This window comes from Toxotes jaculatrix, chromosome 7, assembly GCF_017976425.1.
Source record: "Toxotes jaculatrix isolate fToxJac2 chromosome 7, fToxJac2.pri, whole genome shotgun sequence".
Lineage (NCBI taxonomy): Eukaryota > Metazoa > Chordata > Actinopteri > Toxotidae > Toxotes > Toxotes jaculatrix.
This window is the reverse complement of record NC_054400.1, coordinates 17420180-17435076: the sequence shown is the minus strand read 5'-3', so window position 1 is coordinate 17435076 and position 14897 is coordinate 17420180. Positions and strand designations below refer to the sequence as shown.

General features: G+C 43.3%; 1 protein-coding gene across 1 annotated transcript in view; it reads left to right on the top strand.

The window, feature by feature from the left end:
• The window catches only part of kiaa0825 (KIAA0825 ortholog), a 110741-nt gene that overhangs the window by 7380 nt on the left and 88464 nt on the right, over positions 1 to 14897 (top strand). The window contains exons 3-7 of the mRNA XM_041042545.1: positions 3414 to 3582; positions 3803 to 3997; positions 4205 to 4390; positions 4622 to 4946; positions 14575 to 14742. Of these exons, the coding sequence (XP_040898479.1) occupies positions 3414 to 3582; positions 3803 to 3997; positions 4205 to 4390; positions 4622 to 4946; positions 14575 to 14742 (1043 nt within the window). The remainder of the gene's footprint in view (positions 1 to 3413; positions 3583 to 3802; positions 3998 to 4204; positions 4391 to 4621; positions 4947 to 14574; positions 14743 to 14897) is intronic.

Sequence of the window (14897 nt, the reverse complement as noted above, 5' to 3'; positions counted from 1 at the left end):
TCGTGGGATTGGGTTTCTGTAAGTCAGGGAGCTGTGAAATGTGCCATCATATCTAATAAAAGACCTCCGGTTGCTCCCTTTCTCTCTCAGTGGTGGTGAGGGTTGGGGGGGAGCACAGTTGCGGTGTCGACTGTCTAGCTAGACTGGTCTGAAAAACAATTAGACTTCACTTCAGCAGTGTGTATGTGTGTGTGTCAGTTAGGGTAAGATGATTGACATGTTTGTCAAGGGGCCTAAAGAATCTTTTCCTCCCAGTTTCCTCTCCCTCTTTTCTCATTCTCCAGGTCTTTTGTTGAGTCCTGCTCCACCATTTTTGCCATTACGGGTTGGTCCATTGTCGTCTTTACTCAGAAAGCTGAATGGTTTTATTTTCTGTGACTCCTCTGTTTTCCACCCATTTTTACCTTCCTCTTCTCTCATTCCCTTTCTATCTCTTTCCTCGGCGTCTGAGCTGCTGGCAGTGGAAGTCATCAGGTTCGGAGCTAATCCTGCCAAGTTGATTAGGCTGCAGGTAGCTTTCACACCGGCGGGCAAAAGGTCGCAACATTGTAGAGAGCTGGATGGACTTCTTGACACAGACCATCCACATTGACTTTATAACTTACAGCACAAGGCCCTAAGGAGGGGTAATTGAAAGGCGAGAGTAAAGAAAAGGAAATTAGGAAAGTAAGAGTTTTGAGGACAAAGAATGAAAAGAGGGTGGAGGGTGGGGATGGGGCTGGGGGAGGATTGTGGAGGCAAGGCTTGAAAAGGTATCCGAAGCAAGTGCTGTTGCTGTAGCCATTAGAGTCTGTTGTTTTGTTGAGTGAAAGCAAGAGTGAGATGATTGGGAGTGGAAGGAGTATGAAGCCTAAAAGCCATTCTCCATCCTGTCTTAGTCGATGGCCTCACACAGGTTTCAGTTCAAAAATCTCTTTCTGTTGTGTCCACATATAGCAAAACTGAGTTCCAGAGACTGCGGTAATATCTCACCGAGTCCCAGGCTAACAAGGTGGATGTCCCATGATGCTGCAGTTTAATCTGACCTCAACTCCGTAGTTTAGTCTACCTACGTATTCTGTTTTTAGTGAACTTCAGAGAGTCAGTGAAAAGTGAGCTACAGATGGAAGCCCATTTGAAACCTGCTGTCTATGTGTAGTCCTGGGGTACAGCCCAGAACGAATAGCCATGTTTATTACGTACTATAAACACACATACAGTGCTCTGTGCTGCCATTTAATCTACAGCGAGGTTTCATTGCATGACATGGCATATGACAGAAATCTATGTTAAAAATTACATTTAATATTTCTCACTTCTGCATTTATTCTTAAATACATATTTCCTCTCTTTTGCCCATCCTGAGTGATCTTTAAAATAGGAAAGGGATAGTGTTATTATTTCAAGTGTACGCTAACTACATTTTACTACTTTGAAAGTCATTGCTATAGTCTCCAAGCGAAATCAGAGGTCACACAAACAAACCAGCATCTGAACAGTCCTTTGATATGTTATTAATTTTACACATAGTGCCACCAGCATTCCTGAACCATTATATAATGTTCATACAAGAAAAAGCATGAAAATGCACAGAGGTACAGAAACACACACACACACACACACAGAGGGTAAGATGAATAAAAACATGATAAAGGCCTACTTTAATGAAGGGGTTGATAGTTCTGCTCTTGTGGCACAGATACTGACTGGCATGAAGTCACTTCAAACATAAAAACACACCCACTTTATAATCAGGGTTTCTGTCAGTCAGCAAGTTGGTGTGAAGAGAATAAAGTGAGATGCGTCATTTGGCCTGCCTAAAGAAGAGGCAGAAAAGAGAGAGGGAGGAAGACAGTTAAAGAGGGAGAACGATAGCATTAGGCAGTGTTCAATCTAGAGGATAGCGGTTTGTAACAGTCTATAACATTTTATCCCCTTGCGTTTTTCCCCACTGAAACGAAAGTGTGTCAGATTGAACGGTTATTTAATGTGTTGCCATTGTAAGACATCTGGATGCGTTCATGGCCCAGGAGCAGGCAGGAGGCAGTTTATAGACCTGCAGTAAGGGATGAGCTGTCTGATGGGGAAAAGGCAGTTTGGCTTTGTATCATTGTACACTATCACACATACACACACACACACACACACGTTTGGGAGACATGTCACTGCAACTAATTCATATTTTCATTATCTATTGATTATTTGTTTGACTATTTGATTAAGTATGTAGTGTATCAAATATTTACCAATATGATGTAATTTACCAGTATGATGTAAAAGTAATTAGATAAATACATTTTCAAGATTCTAGCTTTCATTCATTGATTGCCTTGATTTTTTTTTCTTAGTTGACTTTTGTTGATCAACCGATCAATTGTCTGATTTATCATTTCACCTTCTGCCACATACGCACGCACATTCATGTATGCATCTTTGCGCGCATGAAAACAAAAGCAGCGTTCACAACACCATAACATGCTTAATTATGCAGGTATGTAGGGCTACTGACACACACACGCACACTCACCCAGCCACCCACACACGCACACACACCCCCACACACACACAGTCTTACACAGATAAATATATATGCATTGATTTGCATGGAAATGACTAAACATGTCGAGCCCAAAGATGTCATTTCTAATCTGTCATATTAAAGGGGAAACTGAATAGCTGATGCAGTCTGTTAAAATCAAAAGAGCTGTGTTTGTGTAATGTGTGTTTGTCGGTGTGTGTGTGTGTGTGTGTCAAGGGGAAGAGTAAGACGTGAGATGGCAAGAAGCGTTTGTCTCAGATGCCTGCCGATGCCTGTAACGCCACTTCACACCAGATGCTTAGTACACACTCACACACTGATATATCGATGTCTGTGTTCATTACTGTTGATGCTTCAGTATCTGTCTTCTCACGGTACAGACACTGAATGAGAGTGAGAGAAAGCTAAATGTGCTGTGCTGTGTAGGTTCATGTGTGCTTTCAATACGGTGCGTATATGCGTTTGTGTCATTGTAATGTGACTTGTTTTCTGTATTGTCCCTGTGTGCAGCAGTGTCTTCATCTGGGTATGTTCGAATGACTGGGGTGCACTTAATCTCCAGCAGTCTCCTCGCTGGCCCAAGCACATCTTGACAGTCAGATACTTTGTTCAGTCAGGACTGGGTAATGGAGGAGTTTAGATGAACAGGAACATGTTGGCTGTGTGCTGGCAAACACGACATGTTGGGGAATATCAGATGGACCAGCTCTTTACTTTTACTTTCTGTTGTTGTCAGAATTAAACATAAGCATCAAAAATTGAAAATGGCTGTTTTTGGCTAAATTAACATTTATTTTGCTTAATTATTCTCTCTTTTACTCTGAGCTTGGTAATGCAAACTGTTTCATAAGTCCTCCACTCTCAGACTTACACATTGTCTCTCCTTTTCACTTAGCATCGAACAGCAGCTAAAGGAGATCCAGGCTAAGATGGGAGACTCCCGGGCAGGGGAACGTCCGCCAAGCCCTTCAGAGTGCCTACAGTGGTTCAACCTCAGAATGCACAACAGTGTCAGGCCTGTTACCATGGGACATCAAGAGGTCATGGACTTCTTCAGAGCTTTGGTAATATATCACAATGTTGATGTCACTAGTTACTGGTGATCATAATAATAACAGTGCAGTTTGTTTTTTGTATGCTGACCCTTCATATTCTGACTTGTTGGGTCAGTTCTGCAGTGTTGTGATGTGGCTAAGGAAATACTCACTGCACAGTCTCATAACTTTATATAGTTTCCTTCTTCCTCCTATGAAATAAACATCTTCATTCTTCTTCTCCATTCAGCAACAGTACCTGAGATCCGATGAAGAGGGGAAAGAGGAGGTGATGCTTCAGCTGCTGCTGAATCTGTCTGCCCAGTGTGGTGTCTGCTTTCCTTGTACCCCTTCTTCTTCCTCCTCGTCTTCCTCTCTTCATCCTCAACTGACTACCTCCTCCATCCACTTAATGCATACAGTCAGAGATGATGCTTCGTTAGAGGTAAGACTCCAGTTTTGATTCTATTCAGTGTTTCCTTGTGTTTGTTATCAGGCTAATTGATTTAATGTGTAACTTGGCAGCTGAATACAGTGAGATCAAGATATACTTAGCTACCTCAAAAGATAAATATTCAGATGCTCTTAAGTGGGGTGTTGTTGATCATTAGTGTATTTTTGCACTTAGACTTCATTTTATTATTTCCTTAAGATCCAGGAGGCATGGGATAATGTGCGTCTCCAGCTGCGCCGCCACCTGCTGGACCGGCTGTCTTCCCGCAGCCCAGATCATCCTGGAGCCATACAAATTTCCATTCTGTCCATTCCTGAACGAGTCCACTGTCTGCAACAGCTGTTCTTTCTTTATCCTGAGTCTGAGGTGCTCACACATTACCAGGTGCAGTAAAACAGTGAAATGCACTAATGAAAAAAAATCTTCCATGTATTAAATTTCTATTTGTGTTCAAACATATATGTTGGCGAGATTTTTCTGCCCTAGTTTTGCTATGAGCTTTTGTGTTGGTTTCTTAAATTCCACACCAACACTGTCACTTTGCAGTACCAATGTGATGCAGGTGTATACCAGTGACTTTACAATGATATATAAATTTTGACTTTGTTTATCCAGGGCCTTAGAAGCCAGTCGGTGCTGGCTATTCTGCACTCAACCCTGAGCTCCAGCCCAAGTGGTGAGACTGGCTTTGACAGACTGGCTCAGGGTTTCCGCTTTGTGATCCCAGCTCTGACCCAAGCCCTCACGGAGGAGCTCCAAGTACTTTCAAGGCTAGCAGAACCGCACACCATTCTCGGTTTCATTAATACAGCTTACCTCAGCACTGTGGCCCGGGAACTGGCCTCCCTGGTGGAGAAAGAAAGTGAGACGGCCCTGAGGGACAACACCACGCTCAGCAGCAAGATCAAAAAATATTCAGCCAGGTCCCGTGCAACTGTGGGTAAGTGGCTCTTTTAAAATATTTTTTAAAAATCTCATAGTGATTTACTCTTTTTGCTCGTTCTGTTTTCCTTACTCTCTGCTTATGGTTCTCAGTGTTTTTTTCCTTGCATTTCTACCTTCTTTCCTCTTCTCCTGATTCTTGAAGATTTTCTCTCTCTCTCTCTCTCTCTCTCTCTCTCTCTCTCCTCTTCATTTTAACTTTTCTGTTACTTTCCAACTGTCGTGTGCAGAGATCTCAGCCAGAGCCAAGGCCTCTGTAAGTGATTGTCAGTAACTGTGGTTCCCATTGTAATTGCTTTCTTTTTACTATCCTCTTTCCCGTCTGCCTTACTTTCCTCTTCACCAACAAAAAGGGAAGAGCAGCTTTTCCGGGGCCAAGGCTTCTTATATAGCTACTTCTAAACGCTATTTTCCACATACTTTATCTATGACTGTGATGACCCTGATCCCAAGAAAGGTCCAAGCCATATCCAAGGTCTGTCGACAGTATGTTTAAGTCAGAGTTAATTCACTTCTTTACCTTGAACCTAAGGCAATATATACTGTGCCATCTTGCCCAGTGGGTTTTATGTTGTCAACCCTAGCTCTGCTGTCCTCTTTACAGGAATTTCAGGAAAAAAAAAAAAAAAAAGTTTATTAAAACAAAACATAACAAGGGCAGAGCACCTTCAGGCAGCCTCACAGCCTTAAGGTGGAGAAGGGAAACTGATTAATCTTAACCTTCTACTTCTTTTTGAGCAGCAATTTAGTTGTGTAGGAAGAACAGCAGGTGGTTGAGAAAGACTTGGCGCAGGAGTAAGAGCAAAGTTCAACATTCTAACGTCCTTGTTACACAGTGGGATGGATACTTGAGAGAAAAAAACAACAACATGAAAAAGTACTTTAAATATTTGCCATTAATGCAGAATATGTCAGGGTGATGGTACATGTAGTGATGTTATAGACTGAGACTAGAGACGAGCACAGACCTTCACACGCTGTGTCACTTTTGATACTTAATTCCTCCCATATTCTCTTTGTTTGTTTCATATTGGCCTATTTACAGCTTGCTGAGGGTAAAGATTCACAGTCAAAAAAAAAAAAAAGTAAAGTGCGTGAGCCATTGTTTACTTTTTCAAAAATGGTGCACATGTCAGCTTCCCTGCGGAACGGGGAGAAGAGTGCTTTTACATCTGCCATTCTTCGATAAACACACCACCAGCCTTGCTTCTTTTTCTCCCCTCTCTCCCTCCCTCAATCTCTCTCTTTCCATCTCCCTCTCTGGTTTTTACTTTCCCTCTCCTTAAACGTGAGATGAGAGGAGGCAGCCAGGATAATTGGCCATGCGTCAGTTGGGCTGTTTGATCACGTAACGCGGCGGAGGCTACACACCTACGTGCCGCTCAACAAACCGTCAAATGTAGCACCGGAGGCAGAACACGGCTCCAAAGGGAGCAGGGGACCCGTGCTGTGTAATGATGGTAAAATGGAGCAGTTTTGCCTGTGCTGGTTTTACGTGTGTGTGTGTTTGTGTGTGTGTGTTTGACTATCAGCTACAACACAGCTTTGAGGGCTACAACTGGGATTACATTTTTGTGTTGTTCATGTTTTAAGTCCCCCCCAAAAAGCTCAAGAACCCACATATCCACCACCCAAACGCCCGTGGCTCTTAAAGAGTCAAAGCTTGAACATTAATGCATAATCTGCTTTCACACTTTACTGTCTATACTGTATGCCATGCCCATAATTGTCAAGACAATTATGACAGTGGTGAAAAAAAAGTGATTCTATTTTCATAAGCATCAAATGACTCCTTAGATCTCTCCCTCCCTCCATGCTGTGTTATTGTTTATTGCAGTAGAGGAAGGCGGTAGGTATATTTTGATAAGAGCCATGCCGGGGAGACTGTGCAGGCTCCCAGGGGAGCAGCACTGTCTGTAGCATCAGCCACTGTCAAACCACTGAACCATTTAACAGCGTTCACGGCGAGATCTGCCTCCTCTTTTAACCCTGCCGACTCAAAGGTAGGCTCTGACATTGTACCGAGACAGATGTGAAGGGTCTCAGCCCTCTTTTTTTCTTCCTCTTCTTTTTTCTCCCCTTTTTCTTTTACTCCATTTCTTCTGCATCCACTCTCTCTTTTTCTTTTCTTGTCTTTTTCCAATTTTCCTGTAGTTTTCCAAGTGTAATGGGGTGAGCAGTGAGACTGGGGAGTGTGCTAGACAGGTTGGCTGGTCAGGAACAATACAGGCTTTAAACCGTACTGACACACCTCACTGAGTCTGCAGGGGAGTGGGTAGGCTAAGTCTGCATGTCACTGTATGTGTGTATACAGTGTGTGTGTCTGTGTGTGTGTGTGCGGGTGTGTGCTGAGTTTTGTCAAAATAGAGCAAATACTGTTGTTTACATTTATCAGTGGGACAAAGGTTAAAGGCCATTAGTTACAGTTTTAATACTTGTCAACAATCATCGAAATTTTAATCTAACTTTTTCCATAGAGACAATTACACACATTTACACCTAACAGTGCAACCAGTTATTGTTCTTGTTAATGTAAACAGTAGTGAGCTATTCAGAGTTTGGATAGCCTTTAGAAAAAATTGGAATGATTCTGTGCAAAGAGATGCACCTGACACCAGTGCAGAAACACCAACTCTGCCAAAACCATCTTCTGTGGTATCATTTTAGTGTGTTTGTACTTTTTCTGCCCTGTGCATGTGTGTGAGTGGCTACGTGGGTGGGTTTGCCTGTGTACATGTGTGTTTTCAATCACCCTTGAGCATGTGTCATGTGCATATGTCTGCCCATTTGTCTTTGAGTCGATGCTAGTGTGTGCACTAATTGCAGGCTTACTTAGAAAATTGTGTGATCAAGAGTCATTTAATACCTCCCTTTTTAAAAATGCATCGTTAAATTTCCATATAGCATCAGTCATTTGCATATGCATGCGTAGAAAATCCATGTTTTTGTAGGACATCAAAAGCTTCCATTCCAACTTCCCTGCACACACACACATACAATTTATTCCCTAACAATCGACCACAGGGGTGAAGTCGAGGTTGTGAAATTCTGTTCAAACACTTCGCAACCTCATTCTGATAGCACTGATTTGAATTCCACTTCCACTAATTTCCCCATATGACGACGTCGGCAGCTCCCTATAGATAAAAAAGGATTGAGTTAGAACATGTATAGCAAGCACATTCACCCCCACTGCACCCCCTCTCCTCGCCCTTTCTGGCTGTTTGAACTCTTTCTTAGAGAAAGCACAGCAGCCTATTCAGTGGGGAGAGAGGTTCTGTAGTGACGCGAGATAGCTAGGCTGAGGCTCTGACTGGCATTGGAGGTGCTTGTGGGGATTGAGGCTACTTGGGAATGGCGTTTGTTAATATTTAATAAGAGCAGCTCCTCACTAGATCATATCTCTGCCTGAGTTTATACACACTGTCAGCCAGGGACGTGCACCTGCATGCTGCCATGTAATTATGTGCAAGGTAGGAGGGTTTGTGTGTGTCTCTGTGTACATGTGGCGTGATGCTCCCAGTTTATGGATGATTCTTTTTTTTTGTGCCGCTCTCTTCCTGTCCTTGTAGACAGTGAGAAGGCCTTGTTTAAGAAAGTTACCACACAGAGCAAGTGGTTGTTTACTAATCTTAATGAGAAGAGCTGGGTCTTTACTCTCTGGTTGTGTTCATGTGTGTGCGTGTCAGTGTTCATTTTCTCTAAAACATGGCTCCAATGAAATCACAGAAAAGAATATGTTTCATGGCCCTTGAGAATGTGTATTATGCGTGCCATTTATTTTTTTTCCCCATTTCCTCCGAGTGGTCACAATAGCTTTTGTGTATCACTCTTGAAAAGCTCAAGGATATGAACATTTTCCTGGCACCTTCTATTGAGAAAGCACAGACAAAAATGGCTGGCTTATTGAGAGCAGCCAGCACTTCGTGATGAAGAGTCAGTGTGATTCGCCGAGGGCTTGAAAACAATAATGCGAACAAGGGCACTAAACAAGTGGGTTTTAATGAAATGCTCCCATCAAGACAATACATTCCTCCGTGTTCTTCATCCAGGCTGCTTGGTTCAAGTACGCGGAGGAAGCCAGAGAAATCTTAACCCCATCTCACTGTCACTGTAATATTCACCACAAAGAGAGCCAGAAACAAAGAGAGACACAGAGGAGGACAGAAGAAAAAAACTAATAAAAAGCAGAAGGGGGTTTGCCGTGATGCTCTGTCACCACAAAAACACACCTCCTTGTTGGTAAGGCAACTTAATTGAGATATCAAGTATTGCCACTTTCCCCTTCTGTGAAGGACAGGTGGCCCCTGCTGTGGACTGGTTGGACAGCACCTAGGGATAGGGCCACAAGAGACCAGGGCTTGGGTGGTTTATGTGCGTGTATGTGTGCGTGCATGTGTCAGAGTGCGTATTGGGGAATCACAGCAGGAGGCCTCCCATAATAAGGCTGTCTGAGCGAGCAGTGGGCCGCAACTGACAAAGAGGACCCCAGCTGTCACAGGGCCTGGCAGGCGGTCCACAGTGGCTCGTAGCCTCCCTCTACCCACATACGCACGCATACATGCACAGAAGTACCCCAAGGCACCCACACGACCCTGCTTGACACCCTATGAGATGAACACACAAGGAGGCATGGATACACAGAACACACATGCACAAAAAGAAACACACAGAAGTGCTCAGGAGCCACAGCATTACACCCCTGGAGCAAAGCCCCATGATAAGAATGAAGTGGTGCACAAATACACATGCACACACATACTCAACACTGGGATGGACCAGCCCATTTCAATATTTAAGTGCCTGGCTGTGGTGGTTAGCATCTATTTTAATGTGGATCCCAGACAGCACGCTAAGACAAGCACATAGAGGCCACTGCAGGAGAATCTTGCAGGAAAGTTGTGTTGAGTCACGTTTATTGGTGCTTTGTTTTCACTGCTGCTGCTCTGCCACTAGCAGTGCTTCATTCACAGGTTGCATGAACTGTTGAGTTCAGGAACTGTTTTAAAGTGGGTTAGCTTCAGGCCTGTTACAATTTGTAGGACAGGAAATGTTTTGTTTCAGTTGGCAATCACATTTCCAACCAAGAGTCAATACTTGACCTCCCTCTATTCAATATCTACAGGCTTCTGTTTAAAGGGGGAGTTCACTAATTTTACACAGTAAAGTCTGTTTACAGGTCTTGAAGAGTGTTACTCCGCATGTTGTATAAAGCCTTTTTGTGCTCAGAGAGCTGCGTGATAAACTGTCTCAAGTGGCTTAATTTGAGGCAGCATTGTTCGGGCCAGAAGTCAAGTGTGAAAATGTTTATTACCAAACCTTCATCTCAGCTTGAGGTTTGCAGCTTGAGGCCACATTAGCCAATATTAGCACATACCTGAATATCAGACTGAACTGTCAGCAGTCGAGTTGCACTGTGGGTAATGAAGGCACCACAAGGAAGGAGAATGCTTGGAATATAGCAGATAATGCATGGTTGTACTGTATCAGTTTTGATTTTTTTTTTTTTATCTGTCCATCTTGAGTCCAACAAGTATTAATTAATATACCTATGAAGATGATATCCTGATCTTCATGGCTCTCCTGCCTGGTGACTATGGTCCAGCAGATGTGCCAGCACTGACCTCAACAAATAAAGAAAAATGTGAAAGAATTGTTATGTATAACACAAAGAAACGTGTCCCTGGGTGCATAGAACCAAGCCAGAAATTTGGGTGTTGCTGTGGACTTGGATATAAATTTTAACAGTCACATCACATTAGTTACAACATCAGTCTTTTCTTGTCTGAAACAGAGTCAGAGGATTTGTGTCTAGACAGTATCTCAGAAAGCTGATCCATGCATTTATTTTCAGCTGGTTAGATTATTGTAACACTATAACAATTTTAGGCCTGCTTATAGAAAAAAACTCTTAGGCAACTAAACCAGAGATACAAAGAAATGACTTTGCACTATTTTAAAAACTTTTCTTATTAATTAATTTATTTACTTACTAATTCTGTTTTATGTATCATATGCATTTGTAAAGAGTAAGACGTGCTAAAAGAGCTTGCCTTCTGAAATGACTCCTTCCTTTCCTCTCTGGATCTAATGAAACCAAATCACCTAGAGGGTGTTGTACAATACACACATCTGCACAAACACAGAAGAACTCGTCTTCACATATTGCGATCACATGATAAGAAACTGGAGGCCAGTCGGGTAGTGGGGTAAGAGAAAAGCAAACCACCCCTCTGATGGTCTGATTTACACTACAGAGAGACAGAATGAGAGAAAGAGAGGAAAATGAGGGACAGAGGATGAGAGGGGGAGAGATGCTGTGCTGGAGAGAAATTAAATCAGTGGCTAAATTATTGCATGATTGCCCATTCCCCAAAGACTTGGGCATCATTTGGTAGAAAGTGTCTAATAATTGGTTTTCGGCCATGTCAGACACATGCAATTCCCCCTACTAATGGCTCTGTTAGGAAGAACTGGGCCTCCTGGGTCAGAGAAGGACAGAAAATAGCCAGACGGCAAAAAGCGCCCTACGCCCTTCTCCTTTTTTTCCTCTCAGATAAACGAGGGAACAACAGAGAAAGAGAGAGACACAGAGAAGGAGAGAGATGGCAAGAAGGAGAGAGCGAGTGTGTGAGCGAAGAGGAAATGAAGTGGCAATAAGTGCAGCCAAAGGGGAAATGCTCTTCACCGTGAGTTTAATACATCAGACTGGGGATTTGGCAGCCCGCCACACAGCAATTGTTTACCTTTTTGCTCACTGGCTGCATCTGTTCTGTTTTGTAAACGGCACTAAACTATTCGCCCGTAAACACCGGAATCAATAACAACTGCTAAGGGAATTCCCTTATCCCGCCCCTCCCTCTCTTTCCCTCCCTCTCTTCCTCATGTTTTTATCCCTAACCACCACCCCTCTCCCTTCCCCTAGATCTCCTCCTCTCTCCCCTCTCTCTCTCTCTCTCTCTCTCCCTCTCCCCTCTCTCTCTTTTTCTCTCTCTTTTCCCTGCCAGTCAAGAGCAGTGTGTGTGTGTGCACTTGCTTGTATGTATGTGAGACAGAGAGTGTGCTGTGGAGCTGATGGTGGAACCCACAGGAGAGACAGACAAGGAGAAGACTGATGGCTCGCCAAAAATACCTGCTCTGTTTGTTTGTTTGTTTGTTTTTTTCCTTTTGTGTTACATTGTTGTCATTGTTAGAAGCTACAAAACTGAAACTGGCCACTGTAGACCAGCAGAGTTTGGTATTTTCAGACATTTTTTTTAAAAACAATGTTTCTCCTACATATGAAATATAATTCATCTTCCCCCCCACCACACATATACAATCTTTTCTATTTCAAAAAAAAAAAATTGTTAAAAGACATGTTGCTTGACATATGCTTGTTTGCTCTGAGGGCTTCTGATACGATTTATTCCGCTTTATGGTTATTGCAGTAATATGGCTAACCATTGATTTTCTTTTTGTTTATAAGAACATCCTCACACTGTAATGCCATATGGAGGAGCTCTTTTATAAACATATCATTTTTGCCCAGCTTTCAGCACCTGCCCTCCCTTATTGATTCTCACTACGCTGACCTTTGGTTGAACTCTTCTGCCTGCTAGTGCCCTTCCTCATTCTAGTCTATGAGACATGCTATGCTCTATGCTATATGACACACCTGGGTGCTTTTAAGCACACCCTCTCCATCAACCGGCTATGAGAGCCTCCATTTGGCCTCACTGTTGTGACAAAGGTATAATGAGGTTTAGATGGCTGTGTACTAGACTGCTATGGCTATAAGGCTATTTGGCTAGGGAGCCGACTATAAATACCTATATAGCCTGGGTGGCGGGGCTCGATGAGAGGCTGAGGCATTGCTAAACATCAAGGTCATGTGTGACTACTTAGAGTGTGACTTAGTGAGCAAGTGAACCAGTCACAGGGTCACAGGTGGAGGGAATGAATAGAATGAAGGGTGAGAAAGAAGACAGGCAGAGATGATGCTCTGGCAAAGCTGATGCTCCAGATGAAGTGGTGGTTAATGGTTGCTATGCTCAGATGAATATCCCACCTTCTGTGGGACATTGATCTGAGCATAGCAAGGTGTGTGTGTGGGGGGGGGGGGGGTTATAGTGACAGCTTTGTACGGAATCCAGCGGCACTCTCTCAAATGTGTCCCCATCCAGCTTAGATGGTCTACTCTTGAGTTGTTGACAGTTTTAGTTTGGACCTGTGTTTAGGTATGGAAAACTCTGTTGATTTGCTGGTGACTTCAGAAATAGAAATGATTGGTGTTGTATGTGCAAGCCGGAGAAAGAGGCTGGCATGTGGGTGTCAGCCAGGTCACGCATGTAAACACGCAGTACGAGGTGGTCTCTTTAGCACAGACTCCCACAGGACCCCATTACAGAGGAGCTGCTGGGCTGCAGACCCATGCAGCTTAATTACAGTCACACACACACACACACACTTACACACAAATGCATGCGCACACTTTTTAACACACACTAAATAATTACACAGCTATTCACATGCGATTTCATACATACATACTTACACACACACACACTCATACACTTGCAAATAAATGCATGTACTCTTAGACTTGCAAACACAAACAAACTTAAGGTCAGAATATATTCCATGGTGACCACAATCTGGTTGCAGTGTGGCAATTATAGTGCAAGACTGACATGTGCAAATGCGTGTGACAGTGTCTTCTACAAATCAAGTTATTCATAATGACCTGCATTACATGCACATAAACACGTGTGTGCTCATTCAACAAACACAAACACACAAAAACTCATCGACTCTCACTCATAAACACTCATGTAAATAAACACAAGTGCCTACACATGCACACGGAGTCAAGCCTCATGCATGATTAAACCAGGCATCCTTGGGGACAGTGTGTTGTCATATTGTCAGATTTTGTTTAACAATATGGCAAAATTACATTAGGATCCAGAGGCAATAATGTTACAATTATTGGAAAAGGGCCCCCCTCTTCTTTCTTTCCTTCTCAACGTTCAATCATCTCTGCGCTTTCAGAGTCAAGGCTAATACTGAGCTCATCCATTCCCAAATGCTTTTGCAGCGGAGGAGCTCATTTAAGCGGACACACAAAAGTATTTGTGCATGTGTCTGGAAGTATGGCAACGCATCTCCCAGCCGCCCATTCTCCAGCTTAATGCGGAACATCCCCCGGGTGATGGCTTTGGCAGCCTCCAAAATGGGAAATCCATATTTGCCGAGGGGGTCATCGGCGGGTTAGGGGGAGAAAAGTTTTGTGCCGAGAGGGAAGGATGTGCATGTGTGACTTCTCAGGGAGCAAAGTTTTGCATATTTTTTCACTGTCTCTTTGTTTATGCTGTGTATTGGGAAAACATGAATGGGTCGATATTTATAAGAGGTGTCGCGTGAAGCAAGACTTCAGGATGAGGGGGTGTCTTCTGATGAGTGCATGTAGGTTGGGAGGTTGGGTTGAAAACCTATTTTCATGGAACTGTTTGTTGCTTTACTGAACTGTAAACTGTAGTGCAGCTCTCCCTCCTCTATCTCTCTGTCAGTCTCACGTTCCCAAGCATATGCACAGTTTATTTTATCTTTTTCCTCTTTTGCATTCAGTTCTCTTCCCTTCACAGCGCCAATGGAGCTTCCCATGAAAAGCAGGAGCTTTAGTCTGACCTCCCACCAGTTGAGGGCGTTAACCCAGCTGGCCTGCACTCTGCTGGGGTTTGAGAGCAATGTGAAGGAGCTGGTCACTAACGCGACCTTCATTAACTGTACAGGAGACACTCCGTGTGTAAAAGGTACGACTCCATCCTTACCAAAATACACGTGTATACATATTAGACATGTAATAAGGGCTGTAGCTACCACTGAGGTCAGTGAAGCCATACTCTCTGCACTTTTTCTGTGAATTTGGGAAATCTTTGTGACCTGAGGTGCTGTCTCTATTTTACAA